The sequence below is a fragment of the Mustela lutreola genome, chromosome 4 (assembly GCF_030435805.1).
Source record: "Mustela lutreola isolate mMusLut2 chromosome 4, mMusLut2.pri, whole genome shotgun sequence".
NCBI classification, from domain to species: Eukaryota; Metazoa; Chordata; class Mammalia; order Carnivora; family Mustelidae; genus Mustela; species Mustela lutreola.
The window spans coordinates 114,223,980-114,241,624 of NC_081293.1; the positions used below are offsets into that span (position 1 = coordinate 114,223,980).

At 39.8% G+C, this 17,645-nt stretch overlaps 1 protein-coding gene across 3 annotated transcripts in view; it reads right to left on the reverse strand.

The window, feature by feature from the left end:
* Positions 1 to 17,645, reverse strand: part of RINT1 (RAD50 interactor 1) — a 35,160-nt gene that overhangs the window by 4,151 nt on the left and 13,364 nt on the right. For 2 of the 3 annotated variants that reach the window (XM_059170850.1, XM_059170851.1), the window contains exons 5-12: positions 14,450 to 14,623; positions 14,208 to 14,357; positions 13,318 to 13,474; positions 11,357 to 11,467; positions 11,034 to 11,259; positions 10,377 to 10,514; positions 7,316 to 7,515; positions 2,313 to 2,527 (exon numbers count right to left, since the gene is read on the reverse strand). In XM_059170850.1, the coding sequence (XP_059026833.1) occupies positions 2,313 to 2,527; positions 7,316 to 7,515; positions 10,377 to 10,514; positions 11,034 to 11,259; positions 11,357 to 11,467; positions 13,318 to 13,474; positions 14,208 to 14,357; positions 14,450 to 14,623 (1,371 nt within the window). Of the gene's footprint in view, positions 1 to 2,312; positions 2,528 to 7,315; positions 7,516 to 10,376; positions 10,515 to 11,033; positions 11,260 to 11,356; positions 11,468 to 13,317; positions 13,475 to 14,207; positions 14,358 to 14,449; positions 14,624 to 17,645 lie in introns of those variants that run through there. The other variant, XM_059170852.1, reaches the window with a different exon arrangement.

The following is a 17,645-nucleotide window of genomic DNA, read 5'->3' on the forward strand; positions in this document are numbered from 1 at the left end:
TTTCTCCGTATCCTCACCAATACCTGTTTTTTCTTGTTTTTTATTTTAGCCATTCCAACAGGTGTGAGGCGATATCTCATTGTGGTTTTGATTTGCATTTTCCTGATGGTCAGTGATGATGAGTATCTTTTCATGTGTTTGCTGGCCATCTGGATGTCTTCTTTGGAAAAAATGTCTGTTCAGGTCTTCTGCCCTGTTTTTGTTTTGTTTTGTTTTAAAGTGAGCTCCATGGAGCCTAATGCAGGGCTTAAACTCCCGATCCTGAGATCAAGACCTGTGTTGAAATCAAGAGTCCCCCACTCAACTGGCTAAGCCACCCAGGTGCTTCTGCCCATTTTTTAATTGGCCTATTTATTTTTTGAGTTTTAGAAGTTCTCTATATATTTTGGATATATAACCCTTTATTGGATATGGATTTACAAATATCTTCTCCCATTCTGTAGATTGCCTTTTAGTTATTGACTTTTCTTTCTGTACTGAAGCTTTTTATTCTGATGTAGCCCCAATAGTTTATTTTTGCTTTTGTTTCCCTTGCCTCAGGGGACCTATCTAGAGGAAAGTTGTTATGGTCGATATGTGAGTTCGGCTAGTGTTCTCTTCCTGAGTTTTTATGGTTCCAGGTCTCACATTTAGGTCTTTAATCCATTTTGAGTTTATTTTTGTATATGGTGTAAGAAAGTGGCCCAGTTTTCATCCTTTTCAAGTAGCTGTCCAGTTTTCCCAACACCATTTGTTTTTTGTTTTAAGATTTTATTTTTATATTTGACAGACAGAGATCTCAAGTAGGGGGAGAGGTAGGCAGAGAGAGAGAGGAGGAAGCAGGCTCCCTGCTGAGCAGAGAGCCTGATGCAGGGCTCGATCCCAGGACCTGGGACCATGACCTGAGCCGAAGGCAGAGGCTTTGACACACTGAGCCACCCAGGTGCCCCAGTGCAACAACATTTGTTGAGGAGACTGTCTTTTTCCCATTTTTCTTTCCTGCTTTGTCGAAGATTAATTGACCATATAATCATGGATTTATTTCTGAGTTTTCTATTCTGTTTCATGATCTATATGTCTATTTTTGGGGCCAGTACTCTTTTAATGTCTATAGCTTTGTCATATAACTTGAGGTCTGGAATCCTGCTGCTTTCAGCTACACTTTTTTTCTCCTCCGAGATTACTTTCTTGAGGTCTTTTGCGGCTCCATACAAATTTTAGGATTGTTTGTTCTAGCTCTGTGAAAGATGCTGTTGGTATTTTGATAGGGATTGCATTAAATGTGTAGACTGCTTTGGGTAGCATAGACATTTTAACAATGTTTGTTCTTTCAATCCATGAGCACGGAATGTCTTTCCATTTCTTTGTGTCATCTTCAATTTCTTCCATCCGTGCTATAGCTTTCAGAGGACTGGTCTTTCACCTCTTTGGTTGGATTTATTCCTAGGTTACCTTATTATTTTGGGTGCAATTTTAAATGGGTGGTTTTCTTAATTTCTTTCTCTGCTTCATTACTGGTGGATAGAAATGCAACAGACTTTTGTATGTTGTATATTCTCTGACTTTACTGAATTCATAATCAGTTCTAGCAGTTTGTTGGTGGAGTCTTTTAGGTTTTCTGTATACAGTATCATGTCTTCAGCAAAGTTTTACTTCCTCCTTACCAATGTGGATGCCTTTTGTTTCTTTCTGTTGTCTGATTGCTGTGGTTAGGACTTCCAGTATTAGGCTGAATAAAATGGGAGAGTGGACATCCCTGTCTTGTTCCTGACCTTAGGGGGAAAGGCTCTCAGTTTTCCCCCACTGAGGATGATGTTTGCTGTGCGATTTTCACAGATGGCCTTTATCACGTTGAGGTGTGTTCTCTCTAAACCTACTTTGTTGAGGGTTTTTATCATGGGTGTTGTACTGTGTCAAATGTTTTTTCTGCATCTACTGAAATGATCATATGGTTATCCTTTCTCTATTTGATGTAACGTGTTCATGCTGACAGATTTGCAAATACTGAACTACACTTGCAAGCCAGGAATAAATCCCACTTGATCGTGACAAATGATTTTTTTTTCATGCACTGTTGGGTTTGGCTTGGTAGTATTTTGTTGAGGATGTTTGCATCTATGTTCATCAGGGATATTGGCCTATAATTCTTTTTTTGTGGTGCCTTTATCTGGTTTTGGTATCAAGGTAATGTTGGCCTCATGGAGTGAATTAAGAAGCTTTCCTTCCTCTTCTGTTTTTTGGAATAATTTGAGAAAAATAGATATTTATCGTCTTTCAATTTTTAGCAAACTGGATTTGAGAGTTGAGTTGTCAGAAAATACAAAAGGACTTACCTTTCTTTTTTATACAATTTTGCAGCTTCTTTAACTTCTCTAAAAACGTGGTCTACTTGGCGGGTCAACATATCATGCTTTAAACGTTCCAGCAGGTTAATCATGTCATCAAAGACAGAACTCTCCATGGAGGCTAGCTGTCCCAGCTGCAACTTACTGAGGGTGTTATTCTCTGCAAAGACTTCCAGTGCTGCCTGTTGAAGTTGTAGGAAAAACTGAAAGCAAAAACAGGTTCACATGGTTATTAAAATACTTCTTAAAAAAAAAAAAGATACTTCTTTTTTAACAGCTTGAAATATAACTCATGTACTACATCTTATTCATTTCAAATGGACAATTCATTGGGTTTAAGAGTACATTCAGAGTTGTGCGTTTATCACCAGAGTCAATTTTAGAATCTTTTTTTTTTTTAAGATTTTATTTATTTAACAGAGAAAGACAGGAAGAGAGGAAACACAAGCAGGGGGAGTGGGAGAGAGATAAGCAGACTCCCTGCTGAGCAGGGAGCCCAATGTGGGGCTCGATCCCAGGACCCTGGGATCATGACCTGAGCTGAAGGCAGACGCTTAACAACTGAGACACCCAGGTGCCTCTAGAATGTTTTCTTTACCCCCAAAGATACCCACACTTAACCATCATCTCCCAATTCCTTCCCTCCCTGCCCTCCCTACCCCCCAAACTGTAGGCAACCACTAATCTTCCTGTCTTTGTCAACTTGCCTGTTCCGGACATTTCATATAAATGGAATTATACAATTTATGGCTCTTTGTGACTGGCTTCTTTCACTTAGTATATTTTCAGGGTTCATCTATGTTGTAACATATATCAATCAGTACTTAATTTCTTTTCACTGCTGAATAATATTCCAATATATTTACATTTTATTTATATTTATTCAGTCATCATTTGACAGATAATTAGGTTCTTTCCACTTTTTGTCTTTATGAATAATACTGCTATGAACATTGTGTAAGTTTTTTATAGACATAGGTCTTTATTTCTCTTGGATACACCTCGAAGTACAATTGCTAGATCATATGGTAATTCTAGGTTTAACTATCTGGAGATATGACAGACTGTTTTCCACAGTGACTGTACAAACCATGTGTGACCATTCAAATTTCTCCACAGCTGCACTGATAACACTTACTGTTTTATTATAGCCATCTTAGTTTATATTTAGTGGTAACTCACTGTGTTTGTTTTTGAGACTGAGAGAGAGAGTGTGTGCAAGGAGCCGGAGCAGGGGGAGGGGCTGGTGGGAGAAGGAGAGACAGAATCTCAAGCAGACTCTTTACCCAGCACAGAGCCCAAGGTGGGGCTGGATCTCACAATCCTGAGATCATGACCTGAGTTGAAATCAAGAGAAACCGACTGAGCTACCCAGGCACCCCATCTCACTGCGATTTTATTTTTTATTTTTATTTAAATTCAATTAACATATAATGTATTATTGGTTTCAGAGGTAGAGGTTTCATTGTGATTTTCATTTGCATTTGCCTGATAGCTAACTTCTTTGGGTAGTCATTTTTTCTGGGTACTGACTAAGAGTCATAGTAAAACCAGGAGAGATTTCTGACAGTTAAGAAAATTAAAATGCGAGGGGTGCCTGGGTGGGTTAAACCTCTGCCTTCGGCTCAGGTCATGATCTCGGGAGTCTTGGGATCAAGCCGCTCATTGGGCTCTCTGCCTACTTCTGATCTCTGTCAAATAAATAAATAAATCTTTAAAAAAAAAAAAAAGATTAAAATGTGGGGCATCTGGGTAGCTCAGTCAGTTAAGCAGCTGCCTTCAGCTCAGGTCATGATCCCAGGGTCTGGGATTTAGCACCGCATCCTGCTCTCTGCTCAACGGGCAGTCTGCTTCTCCCTCTCCCACTCCCCCTGCTTGTTTTCCCTCTCTTTCTGTCAAATAAATAATTTTTTTTTAAAGGAAAAATTAAAGTGTCATTTTCATAGTGGCATTTTCAATAGAATTCATATTATTTTTCTGTAGGGTAGCAAAAAATATTTTTCTAATATGAATAATGCTGTGGATAATTAGCAAAAGATTAAAAATAGCCTAAATGTCCATTAACAGGGAACTGGATATGGCCACACTAGGGATTGTTCACGAATGGCCAAGTTGGAATTTTCTGCTCAAACGGAGAAGAGGCACTGGTCCTTTGGAGACTGGTGAATGACATTGTGAGCTTGAAGCCACCTGTGGCCATGCTTCCCAGAGTCTGCCTGAGAACGAAGCCAGAAGCGAACGACTTTAGGGCATCCATGCCTAATGCTTTCAGTTACACCAAATCCTCACCACCTCACCCCAGCCCCCCATTCGCACTCAGGCCAACATGAATCTGGTTTCTGTTACCTACAATTCAAAAACTCCTGATGTTGAAGGGCTGTGTATGTCAGGCTTGGCACAATCTGGCAAGAGTCAGACAGCTATTAGTATAGAATCTAAATGAATGGAAAGTGAATTCTGTCCACTCTTCTTTTTTCTATCTAGACAATACGAGAGCTTTAATTTTATTTTAATCATTCACAGGCTGAAGGACCATGAAGAAAGTTAATTTTTGATGTTAAACAGATTTGTAATATAATAACAAGCAAGGACAAAGAACTCATTCATGATTTGAAGAGTAACTCTAAATTTAGTTATTCTTCTGTTGACAGAAGGATCCAGTTAATTCAGCATCAGATTATAAATTTCCTAAGGATAGGGATGATGGCCAATTCACTGTCATTAACAGACTACGGCACCAAGTAAAGTGTTTAATGATGTTTCACAAATAATTCGTTGAAGCTAGAAATCTGGCCTTGAAGGAGTCTCTTATTAGATCATCTGGCACAAGAAAGAGGAATGACAATTTGTTTTATGACAAAGCTTAGCAGAAAATGGAGCAGTGTGGGGGCTGAGTGAAGAAAGTACAGGATGAGGAAAACAACACATAAAAGTACAGAATGAATAAATGTATTCTAATTGGGTGCCATTATAAACAAATGCTGTGATCATTACACTTTACATTATATTCATTTTATGAAATAATTATTTTGTGTCTTATTTTCCTTGCTTAGCAGAATGTTACTACATACATGGATTTCAGTTAATGTTTTTGTAGAAAAAAGGCTTTATATAGTTAAGTCCCAGCCAAAGAGTCCAGAATAGAATAAACTATGATTGTTTTTCTCAGATTTTCATCTTGTTTATATCTGTTACTATTTTTTTTGTTCCCTTTTTTAAAATTTATTACCCTATATTTAATTAAGATTAAAGACTTTTTTGTTTCACTCGTTCTTTCACAGTAGAGGAATATAACTTCTATATAATACAGTACATTATACAATTTTTTGGTCATAAATTCATAATTTAAAATTTATTTTTTGAAATATTTTATTTATTTATTTGACAGACAGAGATCACAAGTAGGCAGAAAGACAGTCAGAGAGAGATAGGGGAGGAGGCTCACTGCTGAGCAGAGAGCCCGATGCGGGGCTCGATCCCGGGACCCTGAGATCATGACCTGAGCCGAAGGCAGAGGCTTTAACCCACTGAGCCACCCAGGCGCCCCTTGATGCCTTTAAAACACGAGTAAATACAGGGGCACCTGGCTGGCTCAGTTGTTAAGCCTCTGACTCTGGATTTCAGCTCAGGTTCTGATGCCAGGATTGTGAGATCTAGCCCAGTGTCTGCACTTACCAGGAGTCAGCTTGGGGTTCTCTCTCCCTGCTCTCAAGTGTGTGCATGCACTCAAATAAATAAATCCTTAATAAATAAATAAATAGGCAGACCAAATCTGTCAACACACAGCATTGTGTGGAAAAAGGAAAGATAAATGAAATTCCTGGATGTAAAAGTCCTTGTAATACATGCTAACCAGACCCAAGGTTTTGATTTTTAGATTTATTTGAAAGATACCTCTCCCTATAAGAAATTAAATATTTGGATGATGTGATAATGGCATTATGGTACTTTTTTTTAAAGGCGTTCTCTTAGAGCTACATTTTGAAATATTTATCATGAAATATATCTAAGATCTTTAAAATAATCAAGGATGGGGGATGGAGAAGAGGCTTAAAACAAAACTGGTCTAAGCAGCTGGGTCACAGGCACATAGAAATCCCTTTATTATTCGATTTACTCATGTTTTGTTTCTTTTTTAAAGATTTATTTATTTGAGAAAGAGAGAAAGCAAGAGCACAAGCAGGAGGGACAGAGAGAGAGGGCTCCATGTCACCCAAGATCATAACCTGAGCTGAAACCAAGAGTCGGCTGCTTAACCAACTGGGCCATGCAGGTGCCCCTCTATTTACTCATGTCTTGAAGGCATTCAAAAGATAGCCAATATCATCATTATTTTATTTATTTTATTTTTTTATGTAATCTCTATGTGGGACTCAAACTCAAGACCCCGAGACCAAGAGTCCCATGTTCCACCAACTGAGCCGGGCAGGCGCCCCTCAAATGCTATTATTTGATCTTTCTTACAGTCCTGGATTTTACTGATTTTGACACCATTATTCAATATTAGCTTTTTCTGAGATGGCAATTACCATACATGAATATTTACCAAATCTAAAGAAGAAAAAGGTTCATTCTATAGACAACTATTACACGAAAGGCTGCCTTTCTTTTCTAATAATTATAATCGTGGGATTATTTAACCATTTGAGACTTAATTGAGAAAAATATGTAATTTAATCATAACCCCTAAATTTGGCCTAATGTGTAACTTCAGCATGTTATAAGTTCAACATTTCAAAAGGTAAAACTGTTAAAACTACTAATTTGTTATTTAATATAAAAGCATATTAATAGAGTGCCTGGCTGGCTCAGTCAGAAAAGCATGTAACTAACTCTTGATCTCAGGGTGTGAGTTTAAGCCCCACATTGGATGCAGAGATTAACAAATATATATCAAAATATATATTAAATAAATATATATTAAATAAATATATATTAAATAAATAAATATATATATATTAAAATAGATGAATAAAAGTACATTAACTTACAACATTGTCAGCCCAATCTGCTAGGACTGTTGAGATATAGTTCACGGCATTGAGAATCGCACAGTATCGAAAGCCAAGGGAAGCTCTAGTCTCTTCTTTCATCACCTGAGTTAATCGTATCCTAAAATCATCTACTAAGTCCTTCTGTAACTCCAGGAACTGTAGCTTTCTGGAAGCTGTGGGGAGATTTTTATATCTGTCTGTGGAAAAAGTAAGACATGAAGGTTTGGGTTCCATCCATTACACAGTTAGAGGCTTTCCTATTGACACTGTGGGTGCTTTTGTCAAAAACTCTATCAACTGGGGGCACCTGAGTGGCTCAGTGAGTTAAAGCCTCTGCCTTCGGCTCAGGTCATGATCCCAGGGTCCTGGAGTCAAGCCCCACATTGGGCTCCCTGCTCAGAGGGGAGCCTCTGCCTACTTAAGATTTCTGTCAAATAAATAAATAAATAAAATCTTTTTTAAAAAAAAAAAAGGCACCAAAAACCTCTATCAACTGTTCATGTACGGACTTATTTCTACACTTTATAAGGGTATGGGTTTTACAAGTATATATACTTGTCAAAACTCACTGAACTGTATACTTCAGATTCATGTCTTTTACTATGTATAAATCACATGTCAAATTTTTTAAGGCATGAGGAATTTGTAGATGGTGCCTGATTTATGATGGTTCAACTTAAGATTTTTCAAGTTTACAATAGTGCAAAGGCCATACGCATTCATAGAAACGACTTCAAATTTTTTATTTGGATCTTTTTGCAGACTAGCAATATGGGGTACAACCCTCTCATGACCCTGGGCAGAGGGAGCAAGCCACAGCTCTGTCAGCCACGGGACGGAGAGGGCAGACAGCCAATGCCTTTACAGAATGGTTGTACCCACACAACCATTTCGGTTTTCGCCACCAGTGCAGCACTCAATACATTACATGAGACAGTCAATACCTTATCATAAAATAGGCTTTCTGTTAGATGATTTTGCCCAATGAATGGCTAATGTTAATGTTGTGAGCATGTGCAAGGTAGACTGTGATATTCAATAGGTTAGGCGTATTAAATGCATTTTTGACTTGGAATATTTTCATTTAGGATAGGTTTATGAGGCTATAGCCCCACTGTAAGTCAAAGATCTATATATACAAAAATCATTCCATTTCTTCAACAAAAAAATATGACTTATTTTTTCACAGGAGGAAGGGGTGCTTGGGTGGCCCAGTCAGCTAAATGTCTGGCTTTGACTTGGGTCATGGTCCCAGGGTCCTGGGATGGAGCCCTGTGTCGGGCTCCCTGAGGGAGTCTGCTTCTCTCTCTCCCTCTTCTTCGTCTCTATCTTCCTCTGCCCCTCCCCCTGCTCAGGTTCTCTCTCTGTCTCTGTCAAATAAATGAAATCTTCAAAAAAAAAAAAGAAAAAGAAAAACTTTTTTTTTTTAGATTTCATTTATTTATTTGACAGACAGAGACACAGAGAGAGAGGGAACACAAGCAGGGGGAGTGGGAGAGGAGAAGAGTCTTCTTGCCAAGCAGGGAGCCCAATGCAGGGCTCGGATCCCAGGACTCTGGGATCATCATGACCTGAGCTGAAAGTAGATGCTTAATGACTGAGCCACCCAGGCACCTCCCAAAAGAAGTTTTTTTAGATTTCTTGTGTGTTCTAGTGTTTTTCATATTCTTCACACAATGAAGAATATGGAGTTATTTACTGGCTAGGCTGGAATGACACTTCTTCAGGTGACTAATGGACAAGCTAGAAGAAAATGGTACTGGGCTCAGGGGCACCTGGAGCAGCAGCAAGTCTCCAGTGGGACAATGCAGAAAATTATGGCCCAAACAGGACTAGAGGCTGCTAGGCCCTCCTCCAGCCAGAAATTCTGGCACTGTAAGAAGAGTTCCTCTCTTCTTTTTTTTTTTTTAAGAATTTTATTTATTTATTTGACAGACAGAGATCACAAGTAGGCAGGGTCAGGCAGAAAGAGAGGAGGAAGCAGGCTCCCTACTGAGCAGAGAGCCTGATGCGGGGCTCGATCCCAGGACCCCGGGATCATGACCTGAGCCAAAGACAGAGGCTTAACCCACTGAGCCATCCAGGCACCCCTATTATTGTATTCTTCTGCAATCTTTTCTTTTTTAAAAGATTTTATTTATTTACTTGAGAGAGAGAGCACGAGAGAGAGAGTGAACATGCATGAGTCGGGGGACAGAGGGAGAGGGAGAAGCAGGCTCCCCACTGAGCAGGGAACCCGATACGGGACTCGATCCCAACCGACTAAGCCACCCAGGGGTCCCTTCTGCAATCTTTTCTGTTTTAAGGAGAAAAAGAACAGTATTTAAAATTCAGCGCCTGGGTGGCTCAGTGGGTTAAGCCTCTGCCTTCGGCTCAGGTCATGATCTCAGGGTCCTAGGATCGAGTCCCACATTGGGCTCTTGCTTGGAAGGAAGCCTGCTTCCTCCTCTCTCTCTCTGTCTACTTGTGATCTCTGTCAAATAAATAAACCTCTTAAAAAATAATAATAATAAATAAAAGAAAATAAAATTCAGGTCAATCTACTGAAGACACTTAAGCTGAATGGCGAAAGAATTCAGGTAATAAAAATAAATTCTCGGGGCACCTGAGTGGCTCAGTGGGTTAAAGTCTCTGCCTTCACCTTGGGTCATGATCCCAGGGTCCTGGGATCGAGCCCCACATCAGGCTCTCTGCTCCGTGGGTAGCCTGCTTCCCCCCACCCACCCCCGTGCCTGCCTCTGCCTACTTGTGATCTCTGTCTGTCAAATAAATAAATAAAATCTGTTTTAAATAAATAAATAAATAAAATTAATTCTCATTATTTTTAGGTAGCCATTCAGGAATTTCCTCCTCATATATACCAATGTTTAAGATATTAAATTATTAAAAATCTGAAAGCAAGTATATTGTACTAGGATTCTACCAAGATAGAAACTATATTTAAAGATATTAAAATAGCCACTATATGATATTAATTTTGTTGAACTACTTGAAAAAGTACTATATGAAGAATCAGTACTTTTAAAACAAAGTTATATCTTAAAAGATTTCTACTTACCAGTTATTACCAGTAGTAGCGTCATAAAAGTCTCTGCACAATCTGGAACTTTCATCTCATCCACATCGGTGATATCCTTATATTGGGACACCCAGGCAGCTTCTGATGAAAGCATAGAGTCCATTTTTTGAAGAGCAACTAATATGCAGAAAAAGGGAATATGTTAATTAAGTAGTTGCAGATACTCTTAATTTTCAACACAATTTTTAGGAATGACTTTCCTGTAAAAAGTAAACAAATACACAATCCCCTACTGGTTGCATTATATTTAACATCCTCTGGTTTAGGGTTGAACAAGATACTTGACTTCTCCCTGCCACCCCTACCCAAAATCTTCAAAATATTTACATTGATTAGACAAGCTACAACCAACAGCTTCTACCAATTACAGAAATAATGTAGTATAATCAGTAGGACAGCTAATTGTATAAACTACTGGCTTGAATACTACATTCTGGAAACATGTACAGTCTAAGTGTAAATTCAAGAGAAACTAAAGTTTGATGGGAAGCAAATAAGGCAACTTAGTAAATCATGACCAAGAAAAAATTCAGATGACTCTAGTTTTCTACCCAGAGCTGGGGAAGAAAAACACCAAATATTAATACCCACAAAAGAAGACAATTCTTCCCACCCAATGGCTACAAGAGCACTTACATTTTCTCTCCACAGTCAACCATCTCTGAAAACAGGTTTCCTCTGACAGAATATGCATACAGTTGGCAAACGTGTCAGGATAGCCATAAACACTGTGTAGCTCCCTTTCGAACAAAAGCACCTCATCCACCAAATGACAGAAGAGACTGTCATCGTAGAGCAGACACGGAATATCAGCAGCTAACTTCTCCAGAACGAGCATCATAAGGCCCCGGGAAAATTCGAGCTGAAAAAAATATGTACGCATAAGGTAATGTAGACAACAGGTTATTTGTGGACACATCCAACTCTAAAATTGGAATGCTTAGGACTGAGTCTCTTACCCTAGCATTTACCGAAGGGCCCGCTTTGTCCAAAATCGGCTGAATCTTCTCATCCAGAAACTGAGAGTGATTCCCAATCCACATAAGCACCTGAGCCAGGTACCATTCAGGCTAAGGAAAGAAGTAAAACAGTTTGAATTCTTAAGTCATTCCAAGTAGAGAGTTACAATTAAAGGGCTCTATTTAATTGTATACAAGCGGTACTTACAAAAATTAGTTGAAAATTCCTAAATGTAAGAACGCAATTTCTGTTCTGAACTTTAAGGTCATGCAAGGCTTAATAATCAAATGTATCCCAATGTATTCCCAGCAAATTCCCAAACGTGGCAGAAATCAATAAACTCATAAAGTTACAGTACCATGTATATTGAAAATGTGGCACTTTGGGAATACCTAGGTGGCTCAGTGGGTTAAGCGTCTGCTTTCGGCTCATGTCGTGATCCCAGTGTCCTGGGATCGAGTCCCACATCAGGCTCCCTGCTCAGTGGGGAACTTGCTCCCCATAAATAAATAAATAATTTTTTTAAAAATTAAATTAAATTAACAAAATAAGTTGTTTTTGTGTATTTCTCTGGAAATACACAAAATGAGTATTACAAAGATCTCACAGCCTTTAAATTGGTTGGTTTTTTTTTTTTGGCCATTGCATTCCAAAATAACTTTTAAACTTGATTTTCTTCTGCTCTGTCTTTTAAAAAAGTAAATTAACAAAACAAAACAACATATGCCTTAAAATAGATATAATCATAGAAAAATAATTGTAAGTAGCAGCTTTTGAAATGGTCCCTAGAGCCGATTCTACAAACCTTCCAAGTTTTGTTGGGCTAGTATTCAAAAACATTTACTGGGTGGTAAATCACTGTTGTGTGCTAGGTGCTGGAAATACAAACATGAGTAACAAACACCTATAATCTCAGGGACTGCACAGTTTAGGCTTGATGACGGTGAAAGCACTTTAGGAAGCAGTCAACATAACACAATTTTCTCACCTTTCTTACTGCTTCTCTAGAGCTTTAGGTTTATTGCTTTGTCTCACTTACCATTTACTAATTGATTCTACTCTTCTTTCCACTTACACCCCATCCAAAAAAGGAGGAGCCCCATAAACACAAAAGAAGCCGAATTTAAGAACGAAGAGGATAAAAAAAGAACCAGGAAAAAACTGCTGTGGCATTTGTGGGGCACTGTTTATACCTGGCCCCACATGCTTCACTGTGCGAATTGCTCCTTCAGGTTTATATCAGAAAGAGAAGTGGAAGGCAAGAGAGCCGAGTATTAGCTTTTGTGGTTTTTTTAAAAGATTTTATTTATTTATTTGACAGACAGAGATCACAAGTAGGCAGAGAGGCAGGCAGAGAGAGAGGAGGAAGCAGGCTCCCCGCTGAGCAGAGAGCCCAATGCAAGGCTTGATCCCAGGACCCTGGGATCATGACCTGAGCCAAAGGCAGAGGCTTTAACCCACTGAGCCACCCAGGGGCCCCGAGTATTAGCTTTTGAATAGATTGTTAATGCTAAAATGATTTGTGGCCGTAAGGGCATGACATGCTAATGAGTGAGCGGATTTCGACAACCTCTCAAGAAAAGTCCGGAAATAGATCTATTTTTTTTAATGCAAAAATTTTTTTCCTTTTTATTTATTTGATAGAGAAATCACAAGTATGCAGAGAAGCAGGCAGAGAGAGAGACAGGGAAGCAGGCTCCCCATTGAGCAGAGAGCCCAATGCGGGGCTCGATCCCAGGACCCTGAGACCATGACCTGAGCCAAAGGCAGAGGCTTAACCCACTGAGCCATCCAGGCGCCCCAGAAATTTAGATTAAGGACAGTGACAAAATAGGAATTTAACTCTTTAGAGAAAAAAAAATGTGAATAGAATCAGATTTTAACTTAAACCAGAAAAGTACAGACCACTTTGCATTTGCTATTAATAAAAACCAAGGACAAAAGAGTTGAGAAAACATACCTTGCTTATAACATTAGTCTGTCGGTTCCCTCTGAAGTGATACCTGAACCTCTTCTGGAGGGGCGTCAGCATAACCTGGATGGGCAGAATGATAGCTGGGGAAGCAGGAAGACAATATTTCTCTGGAAGTTGTTTTGGCTCAGTAAGTAATTCATCTCTGACAGAGTCGAGTCAAGGGAAAAAATATTTATATGTGTGTATATATGTATATGTGATATATTTTCCCAACAAATATATGATACTAAATAAAATTAATTATAATACAGAAAATGTTACATTACATATGATTTCAATAAAAAGTGCACAAAAATGTTCTTAAAATTAATCTATCTTCCCTAAAATGAAAAATAGTAGTAAGGAACGAAACACATTCAAGTAATTGCTTTATTGGGGCTCCTGGGTGGCTCAGCTGGTTGAGGTCTCAGGTCTCAGGTCATGATCCCGGAGTCCTAGGACTGAGTCCCACACCAGGCTCCCAGCTCAGCAGGAGCCTGCTTCTCCCTCTGACCCTCTCCAATCTCATGCTGTTTCACTCTCTCTCTCAAATAAATAAATCTTTAACAACAACAAAAAAAGTAATCACTTTATTAAATTGACACAAAGTTACTAAGATCTTCTCCCAATTGCTTTATTTTTTCCTCCCAAGAGACCTACGTGTGATGTAAACTTGGGTCGGTCATATTTCAGCCTGACCCTCCCCTGCCCCACATGTAATTCACTCGAAAGGAGAATAATCTACCACCCCATGGGTATATAAATATAAAGGTAAGACCAAACCCAGTACCCCCACTTGACTTCCTGGCCACTTTCAAAGTTTTACTCTCTAGCCACGAATCCACTCTTTAAAAAAAAAAAGCCATTTTAGTAAGTTTGAACTCCAACAAAGATACGAGGTTTGTAGTTTCAGAAGCTGACAAAACAGCATCTCCAGGTTAGTGTAGATGTCAGGGGCACTGGCTGGTCGACTCAAGCCAGCAGCTTGAGACTGGGGGGGTGTGATGAAGGGCCAATGAAGTTGGGCCAAAATTTCCTCAAAATCACTGTAACAGAAAAGTAACACACATGTTTCAGTTAAAATACAAGTCAAGAAATATCCTTCTGAAAGCAATTACCACGCAATATAATTCCTTACCTTGTAAGCTTATCCTTGAGAATCTTGTGCCAGAATTTAACAGTGGCTCTCATGAACGTGAGAAGATGAGTACAAGATGATTCCTGAAGCTTGATGTCAAGTTCCGCCATGTACGCCAGAATCGAGGCTGCCTCTGGGACGTTATTGGTCATCAGATACTGCTGAATGTTATCGCTGCAAAATGAGGCAAAGCAGACTTCAAAGATGGTTTGTTCAAGAGAATTCCAAATGCAGAAAAACTGTTTCTCCTTCCTGCCGTATATCAAGTTACATACAAGGAAAAAGGAAGCACCAGCTAGAAGTGGCTTTTTTACCAATGTGGCCAAAGTTTAAAATGGTTCTAGGTAAGCCAGAAGTCAAGATTTCCATGTAAAGCCAATTAATCAAATTCTTTGAAACCAGCCAAACAGATCCCATGAACTATCATTTTGCTTATTTGCCTTTATAAACCAAACACTTTGTTTAAAAATTAGATGTTGCATGTCAACTATACTTCAAAAAAAATTAGGAAAATTAAAATGAGATATTTCTTCTGATAAAAATACGTATTCTAGGGGCACCTACATGGCACTATCAGTTAAGCACCCAACTCTTGGGTTCCTGTGGGGCTCAGTCAGTTAAGCATCTGCCTTCAGCTCAGGTAATGATCTCAGGGTCCTGGAATCAAGTCCTGCATCAGGCTCCTTGCTCAGTGGGCAGCCTGCTTCCTCCTCTCCCTTTGCCTGCTGTTTTTCCTGCTTGTGCTTCCTCTCTGTCAAATAAATAAATAAAAATCTCTTTTTTTTTTTGAAAGATTTTATTTATTTGACAGAGATCACAAGTAGGCAGAGAGGCAGACAGAGAGAGGGGGAAGCAGGCTCCCCACTGAGCAGAGAGCCCAACGCAGGGCTCGATCCCAGGACCCTGAGATCACGACCTGAGCTGAACGCAGAGGCTTAAACCACTGAGGCTTAAACCACTGAGCAGGCGCCCCAATAAATAAAAATCTTTTTTAAAAAATGGGGTGCCTGGGTGGCTCGGTGGGCTAAAGCCTCTGCCTTCAGCTCAGGTAATGATCCCAGAGTTCTGGGATCGATCCCCACGTTGGGCGCTCTGCTTGGCGGGAAGCCTGCTTCCTCCTTTCTCTCTCTCTGTCTGCCTCTCTGCCTACTTGTGATCTCTGTCAAATAAGTAGAATAAAACCTTAAAAAAAAGAATATCAAGAAACCAACTCATTTAGAAAAAAAAGCATCCAACTCTTGATTTCGACTCAGGTCATGAGATCGAGCCCCTCCTTCCCCCCGCCATGCCCTTGCACAGAGCCTACTTAAGATTCTCTCCCTCTGCCTCTCCCTGCTTGCACTTGCTCACAAAACAAAAACCCATAGCAATTTAAAAAAAATAATAATATTCCATAGCTTAAACTAAGAAAAAGGAAAAAAAACTTTTTAATTTTTAAAAAATTTTTTAAAAGCTTTATTTATTTGAGAGAGAGAGAGAGTGCAAGAGAGCAGTTGGAAGGGGCAGTCACTGAGGGAGAGAGAATCACAAGCAGACTCCCCACTAAGCACAGAGCCTGACAGGGGGCTCAGTCTTAGGACCTGAGCAGAAATCAAAAATCAGATGTTCAATTGACGGAGCCACACAGCTGCCCCAGAACCCTGTTCTTTAATTAATTAATTAAGATGTTAACATATTTATTTATTTGACACAGAGAGAGAGAGAGCACAAGCAAGGGGAGCAGGAGAGGAAGAAGTAGGCTCCACACCGAGCAGGAAGCCCGACATGGGGCTCAGTCCCAGGACCCTGGGATCATCACGACCCAAACTGAAGGCAGCTGCTTAACCAACTGAGCCACCCAGGTGCCCGACATGGCTCTTTTAAAAAAGAGAGTGCTAGGGACGCCTGGGTGGCTCAGTTGGTTAAGCAGCTGCCTTCGGCTCAGGTCATGATCCCAGCGTCCTGGGATCGAGTCCCACATCGGGCTTCTTGCTCCACGGGGAATCTGCTTCTCCCTCTGACTCTGCCTTCCACTCTGTCTGCCTGTGCTCACTCTCGTTCTCCCTCTGAAAAATAAATTTAAAAAATTTAAAAAATTAAAAAAAAAAAAAAAAGAGAGAGTGCTAATGAAAAGCAGGTGAACATTAGAGAGAACTTAGAAGATGAAGAAAATCTCAGAAGCCCTAAGGAAGCCAGAAATAGAGATTTATCTTGAAGACCTAAAGGAAAGATCTTGCATGTTATTAAAGAAAGAAAGAGCTGTGCTCTACTTGATTATGAATTTGATTCCTATTTCTTTTTTTAAGATTCCATTTACTTATTTTGACAGAAAGAGAGAGAGAACACGAGCAGGGGGAGGCAGATGGAGAGGGAGAAGCAGGTTCCTTGCTGAGCCACATGCAGGACTCGATACCAGGACCCTGGGATCATGACCTGAGCTGAAAGCAGACACTTAACCATCTGAGCCACCCAGATGCCCTGTTTCCTACTTCTAATATGATTTCCAGGCCAAATGTCTCTTGTATTTTTAAAGATTTTATTTATTTAGTTGACAGACAGATATCACAAGTAGGCAGAGAGGCAGGCAGAGAGAGAGGGGGAAGCAGGCTCCCCACTGAGCAGAGAGCCCGATGCAGGGCTCAATCCCAGGCCCCTGAGATCATGACCTGAGCTGAAGGCAGAGACTTAACCCACGGAGTCATCCAGGCACCCCCAAATATCTTTTTTAAACAATTCCAACATAGATAAAAGCTATCTACAACCATAGTCCTATTTGAATTAACCTATTACCTTGGCTACTACAAGAGTGAGGCTTTTAAACAATTTATTCTACTTAATAAGGTTATTAATATTGCCCCTTATTGGTATTATCTTTCAGAGGGGCAAGGGGCAGTGAAGTAAAAAGAAAGAAGGTTTAAAATTCATTCATTGCAAGTGATTTATCTAAACAAGGAGATGGTCTAAAAGGTTAAGCTGAGGGGCGCCTGGGTGGCTCAGTGGATTAAGCCGCTGCCTTCGGCTCAGGTCATGTTCCCAGGGTCCTGGGATCGAGTCCCGCATCGGGCTCTCTGCTCAGCAGGGAGCCTGCTTCCTCCTCTCTCTCTCTGCCTGTCTCTCTGCCTACTTGTAATCTCTCTCTGTCAAATAATTAAAATCTTTAAAAAAAAAAAAAAAAAAAATTTATTCTACTTAATAAGGTTATTAATATTGCCCCTTA